At 42.1% G+C, this 13,575-nt stretch overlaps 1 protein-coding gene across 1 annotated transcript; it reads right to left on the reverse strand.

Annotated features, from left to right (window-relative positions):
* Positions 1 to 298: 298 nt before the first annotated feature.
* LOC123397322 (receptor-like protein EIX2) lies at positions 299 to 3,181 on the reverse strand. Its single transcript, XM_045091916.1, has one exon. The coding sequence runs from the start codon at positions 3,179 to 3,181 to the stop codon at positions 299 to 301; it is 2,883 nt and encodes a 960-aa protein (XP_044947851.1).
* Between the last annotated feature and the right edge of the window lie 10,394 nt (positions 3,182 to 13,575).

Raw genomic sequence — 13,575 nt, forward strand, 5'->3', positions numbered from 1 at the left:
TCCCCTCGGCGCACTGCAACTCACGGGTCCGTACTATAGATGCCAATGTTCGCCGCAGGTTCGACCCAGACTCAAACACATATCTGCATTAGGTCATACAGTGAAACACATGTCTCACTAGGTCATACAGTGAAACATATGTCTGAATTCAAATACATATTCATAAGACGACGGCAGTCGACAGACTCTCCAATTTATTATGATAACTTACATGCCCAGGAAGAGAATTACACAAGAGAAATGACTTGATACAAATCCCGGATTCATACGAAGTTCCAGCGATGATCTCAGTCAGTCCCTACTTCGTTTTTCTTGACAGTGAAGCCCAACGCAGTGCCACTTGCACGTAAACCCAATCATACACGCTGTCGAAGGACGAGAACCAACGGATTCTCCAATTCTTCTTCAACAAGAAGCCACAGAACACAATCCAGAGACCTGCTACAAACCCCGTGCCAATACCCAAGTACAATGACAACGCATCGCACATGCCCTCATGCTCATCTTCAGGAGCCCGTGTAGGGGTTTCAGTTCGTGAACAGTTCCTTGAGACCGGTGGACCACATAGACCTGGGTTGCCAATGTAGATGGATGGCTGGTCTTCCAGAGTTCTTAACTGATTTCCAGATGGTATGGTTCCTGTCAAATTGTTATATGATAGGTTCAAGTGCGCCAATGTTGTTAGATTCCCTAAACTTGTAGGGATCTCACGAGAGAGCTCATTATGCGAGAGATCCAAAGATTCCACTGCCCGTAGCTCACCAATCGTTTGAGGGATTACGCCGCTGAGATGATTCCAAGACAAGTTCAAGTTTTTCAACGCGACAAGCATGCCAATTCCTTGTGGAATCTGCCCTGTTAAATTGTTGCAAGAAAAATCAATGTTTACCATGTACACGATTCCTGTTGTGTATTCAAGCTGCTGGCCTTTTGTGACCACCCATAGACTGTCGGTATAAGCACGAGGGCTTTTGTAGATGGAGGCAACCACAAAAGAGTTGACAGTTTTGAAAAGTGTGCCTTGCTGATTGGGAGTATGAGCCATAGCTATGAGATTCCCAAGTGAAAGTGGTATGTTCCCTGAGATGTTGTTGCTAGCAATGTCTAAATACTGCAGCCCCTTCATCTTGGTGAGTTCCTCAGGGATGCCACCAGAGATCATGTTTGACCGCAGCCGCAGAAACGCTAAGTATGGTAACTTTGACCAAATCCATGTCGGTAAACTGCCAGTAAATTTATTGCATGCAAGATCAAGGAATTTTAGTTCTTTACACCGCTGAAGAAACGATGGGAATTCTCCAGAAAGAATGTTGTTGTTCAAGTTAAGCATAGTAATACTTGAAAATTTGGGTGCACGAAGGCAATTGGGCATTGTCCCATTTAGTAGGTTGTCCGATAGGTCTAGAAACTTTAATTCCTTCAACTCAAACAAGGAACATGGAATTGTCCCAGAAAATGAATTTTTGAAAAGCATGAGTGTTTGTAGCTTTGGGGTGCCAATATGCAATGGTAGTGTGCCCGATAGATTGTTTCCAGACAAGTCCAAGTAGACTAGGTTCTTTGGTAGTGTTGGAATTGGTCCAGCAAGCTGATTGGAACTAATATCCAAAACAAATTCTTTGGTTCCAGCAAACCGAAAAATTGCGGGAAGCCTGCCGAAAATCTGATTTCTAGACAAATACAACTGTTCAGCATGGTACATAGAGATCCAGAACTCATCAGGTATGGAATCATGTATACTGGTGTTTGAAATATCAAGATAGATGATCGTTGGTTGGCTAATCCATGTAGGAAATCGGGGACCTAGGATGCAAGAACTAAAACTTGCTGAAGTTAATTTCAATAGAGTGTTCCTTTTTCTGTCAACCAGTATAGTTAACGGATTGTTGGAGATCAATAGAACTTTTAGACTGGTCATGTTTATGAAATGGTCTTCGGTAATTGTACCATGTAGGTTGTTTGAGTCTAACCATAATTCCTCCAAATTTGTGAGTCCCTGTATACCAACGGGTATCTCTCCCGATAGTTTGTTATTACTGAGTTTAAGTATGAGCAAGCTGTTAAATTGCTCTAGCCGATCAGGAAGGCTCCCTCTCAGATTGTTATAGCCCAAGGACAACTCTTGTAACTCATCTGTTGGCAATCTATGAAATAGGTCCTCTGTGTCCCCACTAATGAAGTTCTCTGACAGTTCAAGCAGTTGTAGATTCTTGAGTTTCTTGAAGGTCAATGGCACCATGCCAGAGAAGTTGTTTGTGCTAAGGTCCAATAATTCAATGGACGTCAAGTTTCCCACTTCGTCAGGTATAGGACTCTGGATTCCACAGTTACCCAGATCAAGGTATGTGAGCATAGGTAGATCCCAAGCCAAGTAGTTGGCTCCAAAGGAAGAGTTAAACGAGTTTAACCCGAGCTGGAGTGTATCTAGTGATGTGAGGTTGGAGTGCAACGGCAGTGGCATAGTGTTTTGGAGCCCACAAGCAGCTAGTTCAAGGGTCACCAGGGAGGGGAGCATATTGACAACATCAGCCCAGTGGACGTTAGCGCTGAGGTCCGCCTCAGACATGCCGAGATGTTGAAGCTTCCGGAGGCGCGACAACCATGTGAGATCAGGCGAGCAAAAACCATGTATCTGAAATGAGAGGTCAAGGCTGACCAGATGGGAGAGGTTGCCGAGGTGGGGAGGGATGCGCCCACCGAAAGACGAGCTGGTTAGGGTGAGATGTTTAAGGCTCCTAAGACCCCCGATGAACTCCGGGATGGGACTGCCACTGAAATTGTTGTACGAGAGGTCCAGGTGCTTGAGATGTCGTAGAGTGAGTAAGGAGGAGCTTATCTGACCTCCGATGGCTCCAGGCACGATTTCGTCATACGAGTCGGGGCCGCTGTTGACGTCGAGGCCGACGACATGGCCGGTCCGATAGCTGCACTCGACACCCGGCCACCAGCAACAGTCATCCTCGAGCCGCCATGATGAAAGGTAGTTGCTCGGGTCGGTGAGGCCATCCTTGAAGGCGAGAAGCGCGTCCCGCTCGCGGGGGATGCATGTGATGTTTGTTGTTGGGTGTGGTTGTGGTGGCAGCAGCGCGGGCACGGCTATGGCCGACGAGCTCCAGATGAACCACGCCACTAGGGCTAGTGGGGTCATCGTCGCTTGGATCAGCCGCCCTCTCTCGGACATTTTTGGAGCGCTCTGTGCATGGTTTCGTTGTTTTGTTGTGGCTCCTAGTTGCCCCGGCTGGAGATGTCCCCATTTTAAGGACCTTTTCATTGGTTCCACTCAGTCAAAGTCAAGTCAATAAAGTTTAGTGACCAACGTGAGTCTTTGCTTCACTTTGATTAGTGGATCATGGGAGTGCACAACCGCCAAATCTCAGTGCATGAAATTCCACAACAGAATGATGGCGAATCACCATAGTGGTAAAGCGACAGGAAGTTTAGATCAGGATCCTCGCACACTGTTGCTGCGCTGCATGTCATGTGGTACTATTCCCTCCATTTTTAAAGGGGAGTGCTCTCTGCGCTCTGCGTCGGCGCGCCGCACGATCCACCAACCCCGCACGTCTGCAACGTTGGATCTCCGTGCAACATTTTTTCTTCCGATGCAACAAAATTCGTCACGATGCAGCAATTTTTTTAACGGTTGCAACAAAAAATAAAATTTGTAGCAAAAAAAATATCTACGTAATCGTAGCAAAAAAACGAATTTGATGGTGCGTGGTAGCAAAAGTCAAACACCGGTTGTAACAAATATGTACGTAAACGTGTATGCAACTTTTTTAATGAACGGTTGCAGGAAGAAATGATGCCGATTGTAGCAAAAATTAACACATTTTGCTCAAAGCCACCGGAGAGAATTTGGACGAGGATTGATGAAGAGGTTGGACAGAGGATGGTAAGTTATACATGGAAATAATCACTGGCAGATTGAGCTCCCGAGAAACAGTGGGCGAGACGTCCTAAATATTCTCAAGAAAATTTCCGACAAGTGCAAAGTAAAAACATGTTATTGTCCCTTACTTATTCAATAGATCTTCTTTCATCAAGACAGAAAACGCACATCTAGTACACTCTTCAAGCTAATGAGGAAATGCAGAGGAGGTGGTTGCATCTGGAGGTAGTGGGCAGTGGGCTTTGCAAATTTCCATTGTCGGATAGCACACATCATAGGGGCGACAGCTATAGCACGTTGCAGAACCATGGCACCCGTGTTGGTAGTCAGCTTGCACGCCTATTCCTCGACCTGTGAAAATGCCAAGAAATATATACTGTTACCATATAACCATGCATATGATTACACAGTATAACAATCGTTGCATCGTTACAGTTCAGGTAATCAGAGGAGCTATATTAATGAAGAAAGTAAACAAGTCACATAAACAAGATAAGAAGGTGTTGCGTCGTGCCACTTACATTGTGCATGGATAGCAAAGCATACAAGAAGGAACAATATTGCTTGGACGCGCATCGCGCCCTTCTCCATGTATAAATGACTACCGCTTCAACACCTGTTGGCAGACTGGGTTTGGTTGAAACTATTTGCCGGATGCTACATATATGGGGACAGCTTGGTGCAGATATATGGAGGATGTACTAAGTGCAATGGAGATTGATGGAATGATTGACATGGATGATTATCCTTTATTTCTTTCCAAAATAAGTATTTGGCCCCTACGTCACCAATGGATTGATTACCCTTTATTTCTTTCCAAAGTAAGTACTTGGCCCCTACATTTTGCCAATGAATTGATTACCCTTTATTTCTTTCCAAAGTTAGTATTTGGCCCCTACATCGCCAATGGATTGATTACCCTTCATTTCTTTCCAAAGTTAGTATTTGTCTCTGCGTGTGAATGTGAGTGGTTATGGACTACTTGTAGTACTGTACCATTTCACAATGATGCATCCTGCGCCCAGAATTCAAATCTTGTCAGGAGCGGATTGCTGACGCCTCACTTGGCTAGGTTTCTTCTACGAAAATATGTCCTCAATGCTAGTGTCCATGGATCTTTTTTTTATGTTATATGGCTATCTTTATTTGGGCAAGATATACATGGCACATCGGACCAAATTTCTGTATGAAATTTTGCAGGCATACTTTCATTATTAGACATAAAAAATCATTTGTTCGTACCTTTGAAGTGGTTCCAAACGAGAGAAAATACATGGTGTAAACCAACTGAAGTGCACAAAATCCACAAGTTTTCTTTTATTTATATTTAGCTATATATTCCCTCCGTTTCTAAATATAAGTTTTTTTTTAAATTTTTACTAAAGGAGTACATAGAGATGTATATAGATATACTTTAAAGCATCTCCAACCGCCGCGTAAAAACAGTGCCGCGCTGCAAAAGTCATGTTTTTAGCGCGCGCGAAAAAAAAAGTTGCTCCAGAGGAGGCTCCAAAACCCCGCGCGCTGCAAAACTAGTTCAGCGCGCTGGCGAAAATCACGCGCCGTTTATTTGTTGCGTCCGCTTCGAAGCGCTGCACACTCGAGCGCTCGCTCGCAGCTCCACCTACCCATCGAGTTGCGCCGCCGCCGTCGTCCGCGCCATCCCATTTCTTCTGGTGACCATTCCAGCACTTCCCCGGCCTATCCCCGCGTCACTGCTCCTTCGTCCTTCTCTCCCTAGACACCGCCTCCCCTCGCGCGCGGCAGCCGTCCGACGAACAGCGCCCGGGCGTCCACAACCGTTCAGCGCCCGCAAGGTGTTCGACAAAACATCCGCAAGGTACGTACTGGATTCAACTACACATTTTTTACATAAATTTGATGCATGTTGTTTGTAGTTTTATAGCTTAGTTTAAATTAAACATTTTAGTTGAGTTTCTCATATGATTCTTCCGAAGAAGAATTTAATATGAAAGAGGAGGATCTTGCAATCTATATTTATACTAATTCTAGACTCCCTAAAAATTCTCACGTTAATCGTTAATCTTGTGGGGCCGAGCTATAACGATGTAGATCAATCCTGAAAATTCCAATATTAGTTAAAATTCCTTATGATTTATGTTACTCTTACGCCAAAAAAATATCTATTGTGCCAAAGGAAAAACCAACCGTGTTAAGAAAAAAAAAGAACCAACCAACCAACTAAAACCACACCCAGATCTGACACAATCTACCATGTATCGCTTTTTTTCCTTGCTAAATCTCGCATGTATCTCTCTCACGTACGTCCTAAACCTGACCCAAACTCTCACGTCTCACATATCCCTTTTTTTCCCACCAACTTTTTCCCCACCAACTGCGTATTTATATGTCAGATCTCTCCCTTCTGTTTTTCCCAGGCTCACTTCTTCCAAAGTCTCACGTATCTTCAAACCAGAAAATCTCTCACAAATCTTACTCACGTCTCTCTAACCATTGATTTGATGGGCCCAAGTCATTACATCTTAAATTTGGACGTCACTCCGTAGCGGCGCCGCATATAAGTCTTACCGTGCGGTGGTCAAGTAATCTCCTCATTAATGCATTTTAAGTGTGGCACATTCGGTCAATCACTCTCTGGCCCCAAAAAAGCTGTCCGATGGACCATATGGATGAGCTATCCGGTGACTAGAAAACATACAACACCACAGGTAAGATTCCTTTTCATGTTTGAAATTCAAAAAGTTTTATCTACAAAACCGTTAATTCAATCGATGATCCGTTTTCACCATTGACTTTCTCGCGACGAGTTCTTTGAAACTAGATCCCATGTTGATATGTTTCGTCAACTATTTTTTTCGTTCATACTTGCCACATTTTTAGACCCACTTGTTATATAATTAACCACTTACTTACCTGAGAAAAATAACTTGATTGTCACTTTTTAATATTGTTTCATACAAAAAGCCTTGTATCAGATTTCATTATACATGATATAAAAGCATGTCATAGGTTGTGTTTGCCAATTTAAAATATACCAATCTTGTTATATTTACATACAACTTTGTCAGAAAACTGTTTTACGCATTTTTTTTGAAATATGGCGATTAAGTTATTTTTTATCATACAAGTAAGTACTTATTTATATGTCAGATCTCTCCCTTCTGTTTTTCCCAGGCTCACTTCTTCCAAAGTCTCACGTATCTTCAAACCAGAAAATCTCTCACAAATCTTACTCACGTCTCTCTAACCATTGATTTGATGGGCCCAAGTCATTACATCTTAAATTTGGACGTCACTCCGTAGCGGCGCCGCATATAAGTCTTATCTTGCGGCGGTCAAGTAATCTCCTCATTAATGCATTTTAAGTGTGACACATTCGGTCAATCACTCTCTGGCCCCAAAAAAGCTGTCCGATGGACCATATGGATGAGCTATCCGGTGACTAGAAAACATACAACACCACAGGTAAGATTCCTTTTCATGTTTGAAATTCAAAAAGTTTTATCTACAAAACCGTTAATTCAATCGATGATCCGTTTTCACCATTGACTTTCTCGCGGCGAGTTCTTTGAAACTAGATCCCATGTTGATATGTTTCGTCAACTATTTTTTTCGTTCATACTTGCCACATTTTTAGACCCACTTGTTATATAATTAACCACTTACTTACCTGAGAAAAATAACTTGATTGTCACTTTTTAATATTGTTTCGTACAAAAAGCCTTGTATCAGATTTCATTATACATGATATAAAAGCATGTCATAGGTTGTGTTTGCCAATTTAAAATATACCAATCTTGTTATATTTACATACAACTTTGTCAGAAAACTGTTTTGCGCATTTTTTTTAAATATGGCGATTAAGTTATTTTTTATCACACAAGTAAGTACTTACTAATATGACAACTAAGTGCAACAAATGTGGTTAGTACGAGCAAAAAAAAAGTTATCAAAACGTATCGATATGGGATCTAGTTTTGAAGATTTCGTCGAAACAAAGTCAACGGCGAAAACAGATCATCGATCGAATTAACGGTTTAAGAGATAAAAGTTTTTAAAGTCCGGTAATTTAAAACGAAACTAATGACATCATTGCATGCATGCATGTATGAAGAAAAAGCACAAACAAATCAGTCCGCAACCGCCCCAGGGTAGTAACAAAATGCTGCGCAGTTAGTTAGATTTCCCCCTTAAATTTATATAAACTCTGGACCATGCAACAAGATATTACGTATTATGCAACAAGATTTGTGAAAATACAAAACATATCTGCATGCGTATATTCCTCAAAAAAATGTAGTAAAAACCGAAAAACTTTAATTAACTCTTTTCTTTTAACTGGAATGCCTTGCTTATCTCCTAAAAACGTGCAAGACAGAAAGCTTCCTTTCCGGTCAGACAGTTGATCACCATCCCATTGGCCATAGAAACCATCTCTTCTCCATGATCTTTTAGTGTCTTGTAGATTGTGTGCTACGCCGACGGCGGCCACCCATGTTTTCTCTGAATCCAACCGAAAAATCAAGCGTGCATACATACATCCACTGCTGCACTGCCCATGCTTTGCATACTCGGCATCAACAATAGTCCCGCAGACAGTCATGCCAACCCGATCTCACAGGTCACAACTGTTGGAATTATGCCCTAGAGGCAATAATAAATGTATAGTTATTATTATAATTCCTGTATCAAGATAATAGTTTATTATCCATGCTATAATTGTATTGAATGAAGATTCATTTACATGTGTGGATACATAGACAAAACACCGTCCCTAGCATGCCTCTAGTTGGCTAGCCAGTTGATCGATGATAGTCAGTGTCTTCTGATTATGAACAAGGTGTTGTTGCTTGATAACTGGATCACGTCATTGGGAGAATCACGTGATGGACTAGACCCAAACTAATAGACGTAGCATGTTGATCGTGTCATTTTGTTGCTACTGTTTTCTGCGTGTCAAGTATTTATTCCTATGACCATGAGATCATATAACTCACTGACACCGGAGGAATGCTTTGTGTGTATCAAACGTCGCAACGTAACTGGGTGACTATAAAGATGCTCTACAGGTATCTCCGAAGGTGTTAGTTGAGTTAGTATGGATCAAGACTGGGATTTGTCACTCCGTATGACGGAGAGGTATCTCGGGGCCCACTCGGTAATACAACATCACACACAAGCCTTGCAAGCAATGTAACTTAGTGTAAGTTGCGGGATCTTGTATTACGGAACGAGTAAAGAGACTTGCCGGTAAACGAGATTGAAATAGGTATACGGATACTGACGATCGAATCTCGGGCAAGTAACATACCGAAGGACAAAGGGAATGACATACGGGATTATACGAATCCTTGGCACTGAGGTTCAAACGATAAGATCTTCGTAGAATATGTAGGATCCAATATGGGCATCCAGGTCCCGCTATTGGATATTGGCCGAGGAGTCTCTCGGGTCATGTCTACATAGTTCTCGAACCCGCAGGGTCTGCACACTTAAGGTTCGACGTTGTTTTATGCGTATTTGAGTTATATGGTTGGTTACCGAATGTTGTTCGGAGTCCCGGATGAGATCACGGACGTCACGAGGGTTTCCGGAATGGTCCGGAAACGAAGATTGATATATAGGATGACCTCATTTGATTACCGGAAGGTTTTCGGAGTTACCCGGAATGTACCGGGAATGACGAATGGGTTCCGGGAGTTCACCGGGGGGGGGGGGGGGGGCAACCCACCCCGGGGAAGCCCATAGGCATTTGGGGAGCCACACCAGCCCTTAGTGGGCTGGTGGGACAGCCCACAAGTGCCCTATGCGCCAAGGATAAAAATCAAAGGAGAAAAGAAAAAAAAAAGGGAGGAAGTGGGAAAGGGGAAGGACTCCCTCCCACCAAACCTAGTCCAACTCGGTTTGGGGGGGGGGGGGGAGAGTCCTCCCCCCTAGCTCGGCCGACCCCTTGGGGATCCCTTGGACCCCAAGGCAAGGTCCCCCTCCCTCCTCCTATATATATGGGGCTTTTAGGGCAGGTTTGAGACGACTTTCTCATGGCTGCCCGACCACATACCTCCATAGTTTTTCCTCTAGATCGCGTTTCTGCGGAGCTCGGGCGGAGCCCTGCTGGGACGAGATCATCACCAAACTCCGGAGCGCCGTCACGCTGCCGGAGAACTCTTCTACCTCTCCGTCTTTCTTGCTGGATCAAGAAGGCCGAGATCATCGTCGAGCTGTACGTGTGCTGAACGCGGAGGTGCCGTCCGTTCGGTACTAGATCGTGGGACTGATCGCGGGATTGTTCGCGGGGCGGATCGAGGGACGTGAGGACGTTCCACTACATGAACCGCGTTCTCTAACGCTTCTGCTGTTCGATCTACAAGGGTACGTAGATCACTCATCCCCTCTCGTAGATGGACATCACCATGATAGGTCTTCGTGCGCGTAGGAAATTTTTTGTTTCCCATGCGACGTTCCCCAACAACAACTTCCCAGCAAATGGCCGATGGCAGTTGACCACTAGCATGTTCCATTAGATGAGATACTGTTCTTCTTGCAAAAAAAAAGATGAGAAACTGCTTGAGACTGAGACAGCCCCATTCTAAAGGGAACATACTGGATGAAAGCAGTGAAGAAGAATTTGGCCCTGCAAATACTCTACTTCATTTTGACTACAATTGTATGATGTCCACATATCCGAACTATGCTGGAATCCAAAGATGTGTGTATATGATTTACTCCTCGGTTTTTATATTGTGAATTTATATATATTTCTAATACTTTGCTACTTGGCTATATGAGCAGACCGATTACGAAAATTTTCTTTTTCAGTTTTGCAAGGAATTGGTGATGTTATAGTCCATTGCAACAGAGCACAAGGTGAGATCGACCACTCATAGGTGTTTGAAAATCTATGATTTGGTTAGCAGAGAATTCTTATGTGGACATATGAGTCACTTTATTTCATTTTCTTTTCCGGCCGATGAAATTGCTGGACCGAAAAAACAGTTTGCATGTATGGCTATTCTTAGCACAACATACAACTTCCACTTCAAAAGTTATTGTTCTAACTATAATTTATGTATTTTAATAATTCTTCGTTGGAAAATTCCGCTATGTTAGTAAGGTTTTACTTCAATATATATTCATTGTTGCACAAAACAATAAATTAATGTTTGTGTAGAATTACATAAGTGAATCTATATTTTCATGTAATAAAAATAAGTATGTCTTCACTATTATTTTTACTGAGTTATTTGCACATAAGTGGCTAAAATAAGTAAATTGGTGATGCTGAAATTTTGACCATATATTTATGAATACCTAGCTAAATTATTTAATGGAGTTCTGCATCAGTACATTGAACCATATATATATTTCATGTATTTTACTATGATGTATTTTTTTTGTATTTGTCTTAACTTTTTTTGCAGTCATTATAGATGTTCCAAACTAGAGTATACAATTTGGTAACGAGATGTCTCGAAAAAAGTAAGAGTTAGTGTGCGTGCAACTTTATTTTGAGATTCAAGTATAAAAATATTTTGAAAATACCTTTCTATTAAGATATCACTCGCGTGTTTCACAGAATAAGCGGTGTCATTAGACTTCTTACAATAAAATTCTCCTGTGCACCTTTGAGTAATTTTATTTTACCCAAACAATTTTATTTTTTGCATTTTATCATCTATGTTAAGTTATATATAGTAAAAGTCACAAGCATTTGTTAGGTACTCACATGGTTTTGAATACATATGACAAATCTCCTTTATTGTGAATTTAATGGTATATTTTTTGGTAGATGGAGAGCCACGTTTTATTGGTTAAAGCTATGGTTAAAACTGAATGCCCAAAGTCGCATGCATCCGTTTTGTACTTATCTAGACCGACTGATTTCGAGAAATAGGCAATTTACAAGAAGTAATACCTAAGAGTGTCAAAATACCATAGTAGACAATGAAGAATGTAATTTTCAAGTATATTTTTATTTATGAATCATTATAGAATAAAAAAAGTACTAATTCATGAAGCTTCGGGACCAGATAGTTCCTACTCTTGGGAAATGCAAATATATGAGTTGATCGCTAAAAGTCAATATGGAAACTGGTATTAGTTCAATGAATGGATTGTAAATGGTCAATAAGAGCTGGAAACTTATATTAGTTTTGGCAGTCTAAAACACGTTACAAGTAGTTCACAATATTAATTATTTATATCTTACATTAACCGAACTAGCCCGTGCGATCTTACATTAACCGAACTAGCCCGTGCGAATGCCCGGGTTATTGACTAGTTATCCTAGCTATGCACATAAATAGATAACCGAAGAACGGTGGTTCGGTTATGGGTCGAAAGAAAATTTGGAGGAATAGGATCGATGCCGACAATAGATTGATCAGGCACTATTTTGCGGATAATTCCGTGTATCCCGAGTCGTACTTCCGGCGTCGGTTTAAGATGAGTACCGAGTTGTTCAGGCGCATTGCAGAGAAACTAGCAAGCCATGACCGGTTTTTCTAGCAAAGAAGAAATGCTGCGGGAGAGCTCGGGCATAGCACCTTTCAGAAGGTGACAACCGCTTTTGCGTATGTTGGCATATGGTATCCCCGCTGATCTAGTTGATGATCACTTGGCTATGGGTGAGAGTCAAGCCATTATGTGTGTCAAGCGCTTCACAGTTGGAATTGTGCAAGTGTTTGGCTCGGATTATTTGAGATCTCCCAATGCTGAAGACGCCACAAGGCTATTGGAGATGAACAAAGCTCGTGGCTTCCCAGGTATGCTTGGCTCAATAGATTGCATGCCTTGGAGTTGGAAGAATTGTCCTAAGGCATGGCATGGGCAATTCCACGGCAAAAAAAGGGTTCCACTATAATCCTTGAAGCGGTGGCCGATCAAGGGACTTGGATTTGGCATGCTTTTTTTGGAATGCCAACCGGTCATCACTGATGAATAAGATTGCAAATGGGGACCTGTCATCGGTGCAGTTTGTAGCAAATGGTCGTACATACAACTATGGCTACTATCTTGCGGACGGCATCTACCCAAAGTGGCAAACATTTGTGAAGCCGTTGAAAAAACCGGAAGGTAAGAAAAATCTTGATTTCCACAATGCTCATGCGGCGGCTAGAAAAGATGTGGAGAGAGCTTTCGAGGTTTTACAAGCCCAATTTGCTATTGTGAGAGGACTGGCTAGATTTTGGGAACAAAAGATGCTTTGGTACATCATGTAAGCTTGTATGATCATGCACAACATGATCATCGAGAATGAGTGTGGCCAAGATTTAGACTACTCTCAGTATGAGCTCTTGAGACATCCCGTACGAGTGCGGCAGAGGGATGAAAGGGTGGCCCGTTTTGTTGCCTCTTATCATGCCATTCGGCGTCCCAAAACGCATGTTGATCTTCAGAACGATCTCATCGAGGAATGGTGGGCATGGAATGGCCGACAAAGAACATCATGATTTGTGCTTTTGATGTTGTATTGTTGAACTATTTGTTGTATTTGAACGATAAACTATTTGTTTGTGTTGTAAAAAACTATTTGTTTGAGTTGTAATAAACTATTTGTTTGAGTTGTAAGGAAATTGAACTATTTATGTCGATTTATTTTGTCTGTGTTTGATTTTTTTCATAGTTTTGGATTGCATGTGTTGTTTGAAGTGATAGCACGTGCTCTGCATTTTATAGCGCCTGTTGGAGCCAGCGATGGCCGA

Source organism: Hordeum vulgare, chromosome 5H (genome assembly GCF_904849725.1).
Source record: "Hordeum vulgare subsp. vulgare chromosome 5H, MorexV3_pseudomolecules_assembly, whole genome shotgun sequence".
Classification (NCBI taxonomy): Eukaryota; Viridiplantae; Streptophyta; class Magnoliopsida; order Poales; family Poaceae; genus Hordeum; species Hordeum vulgare.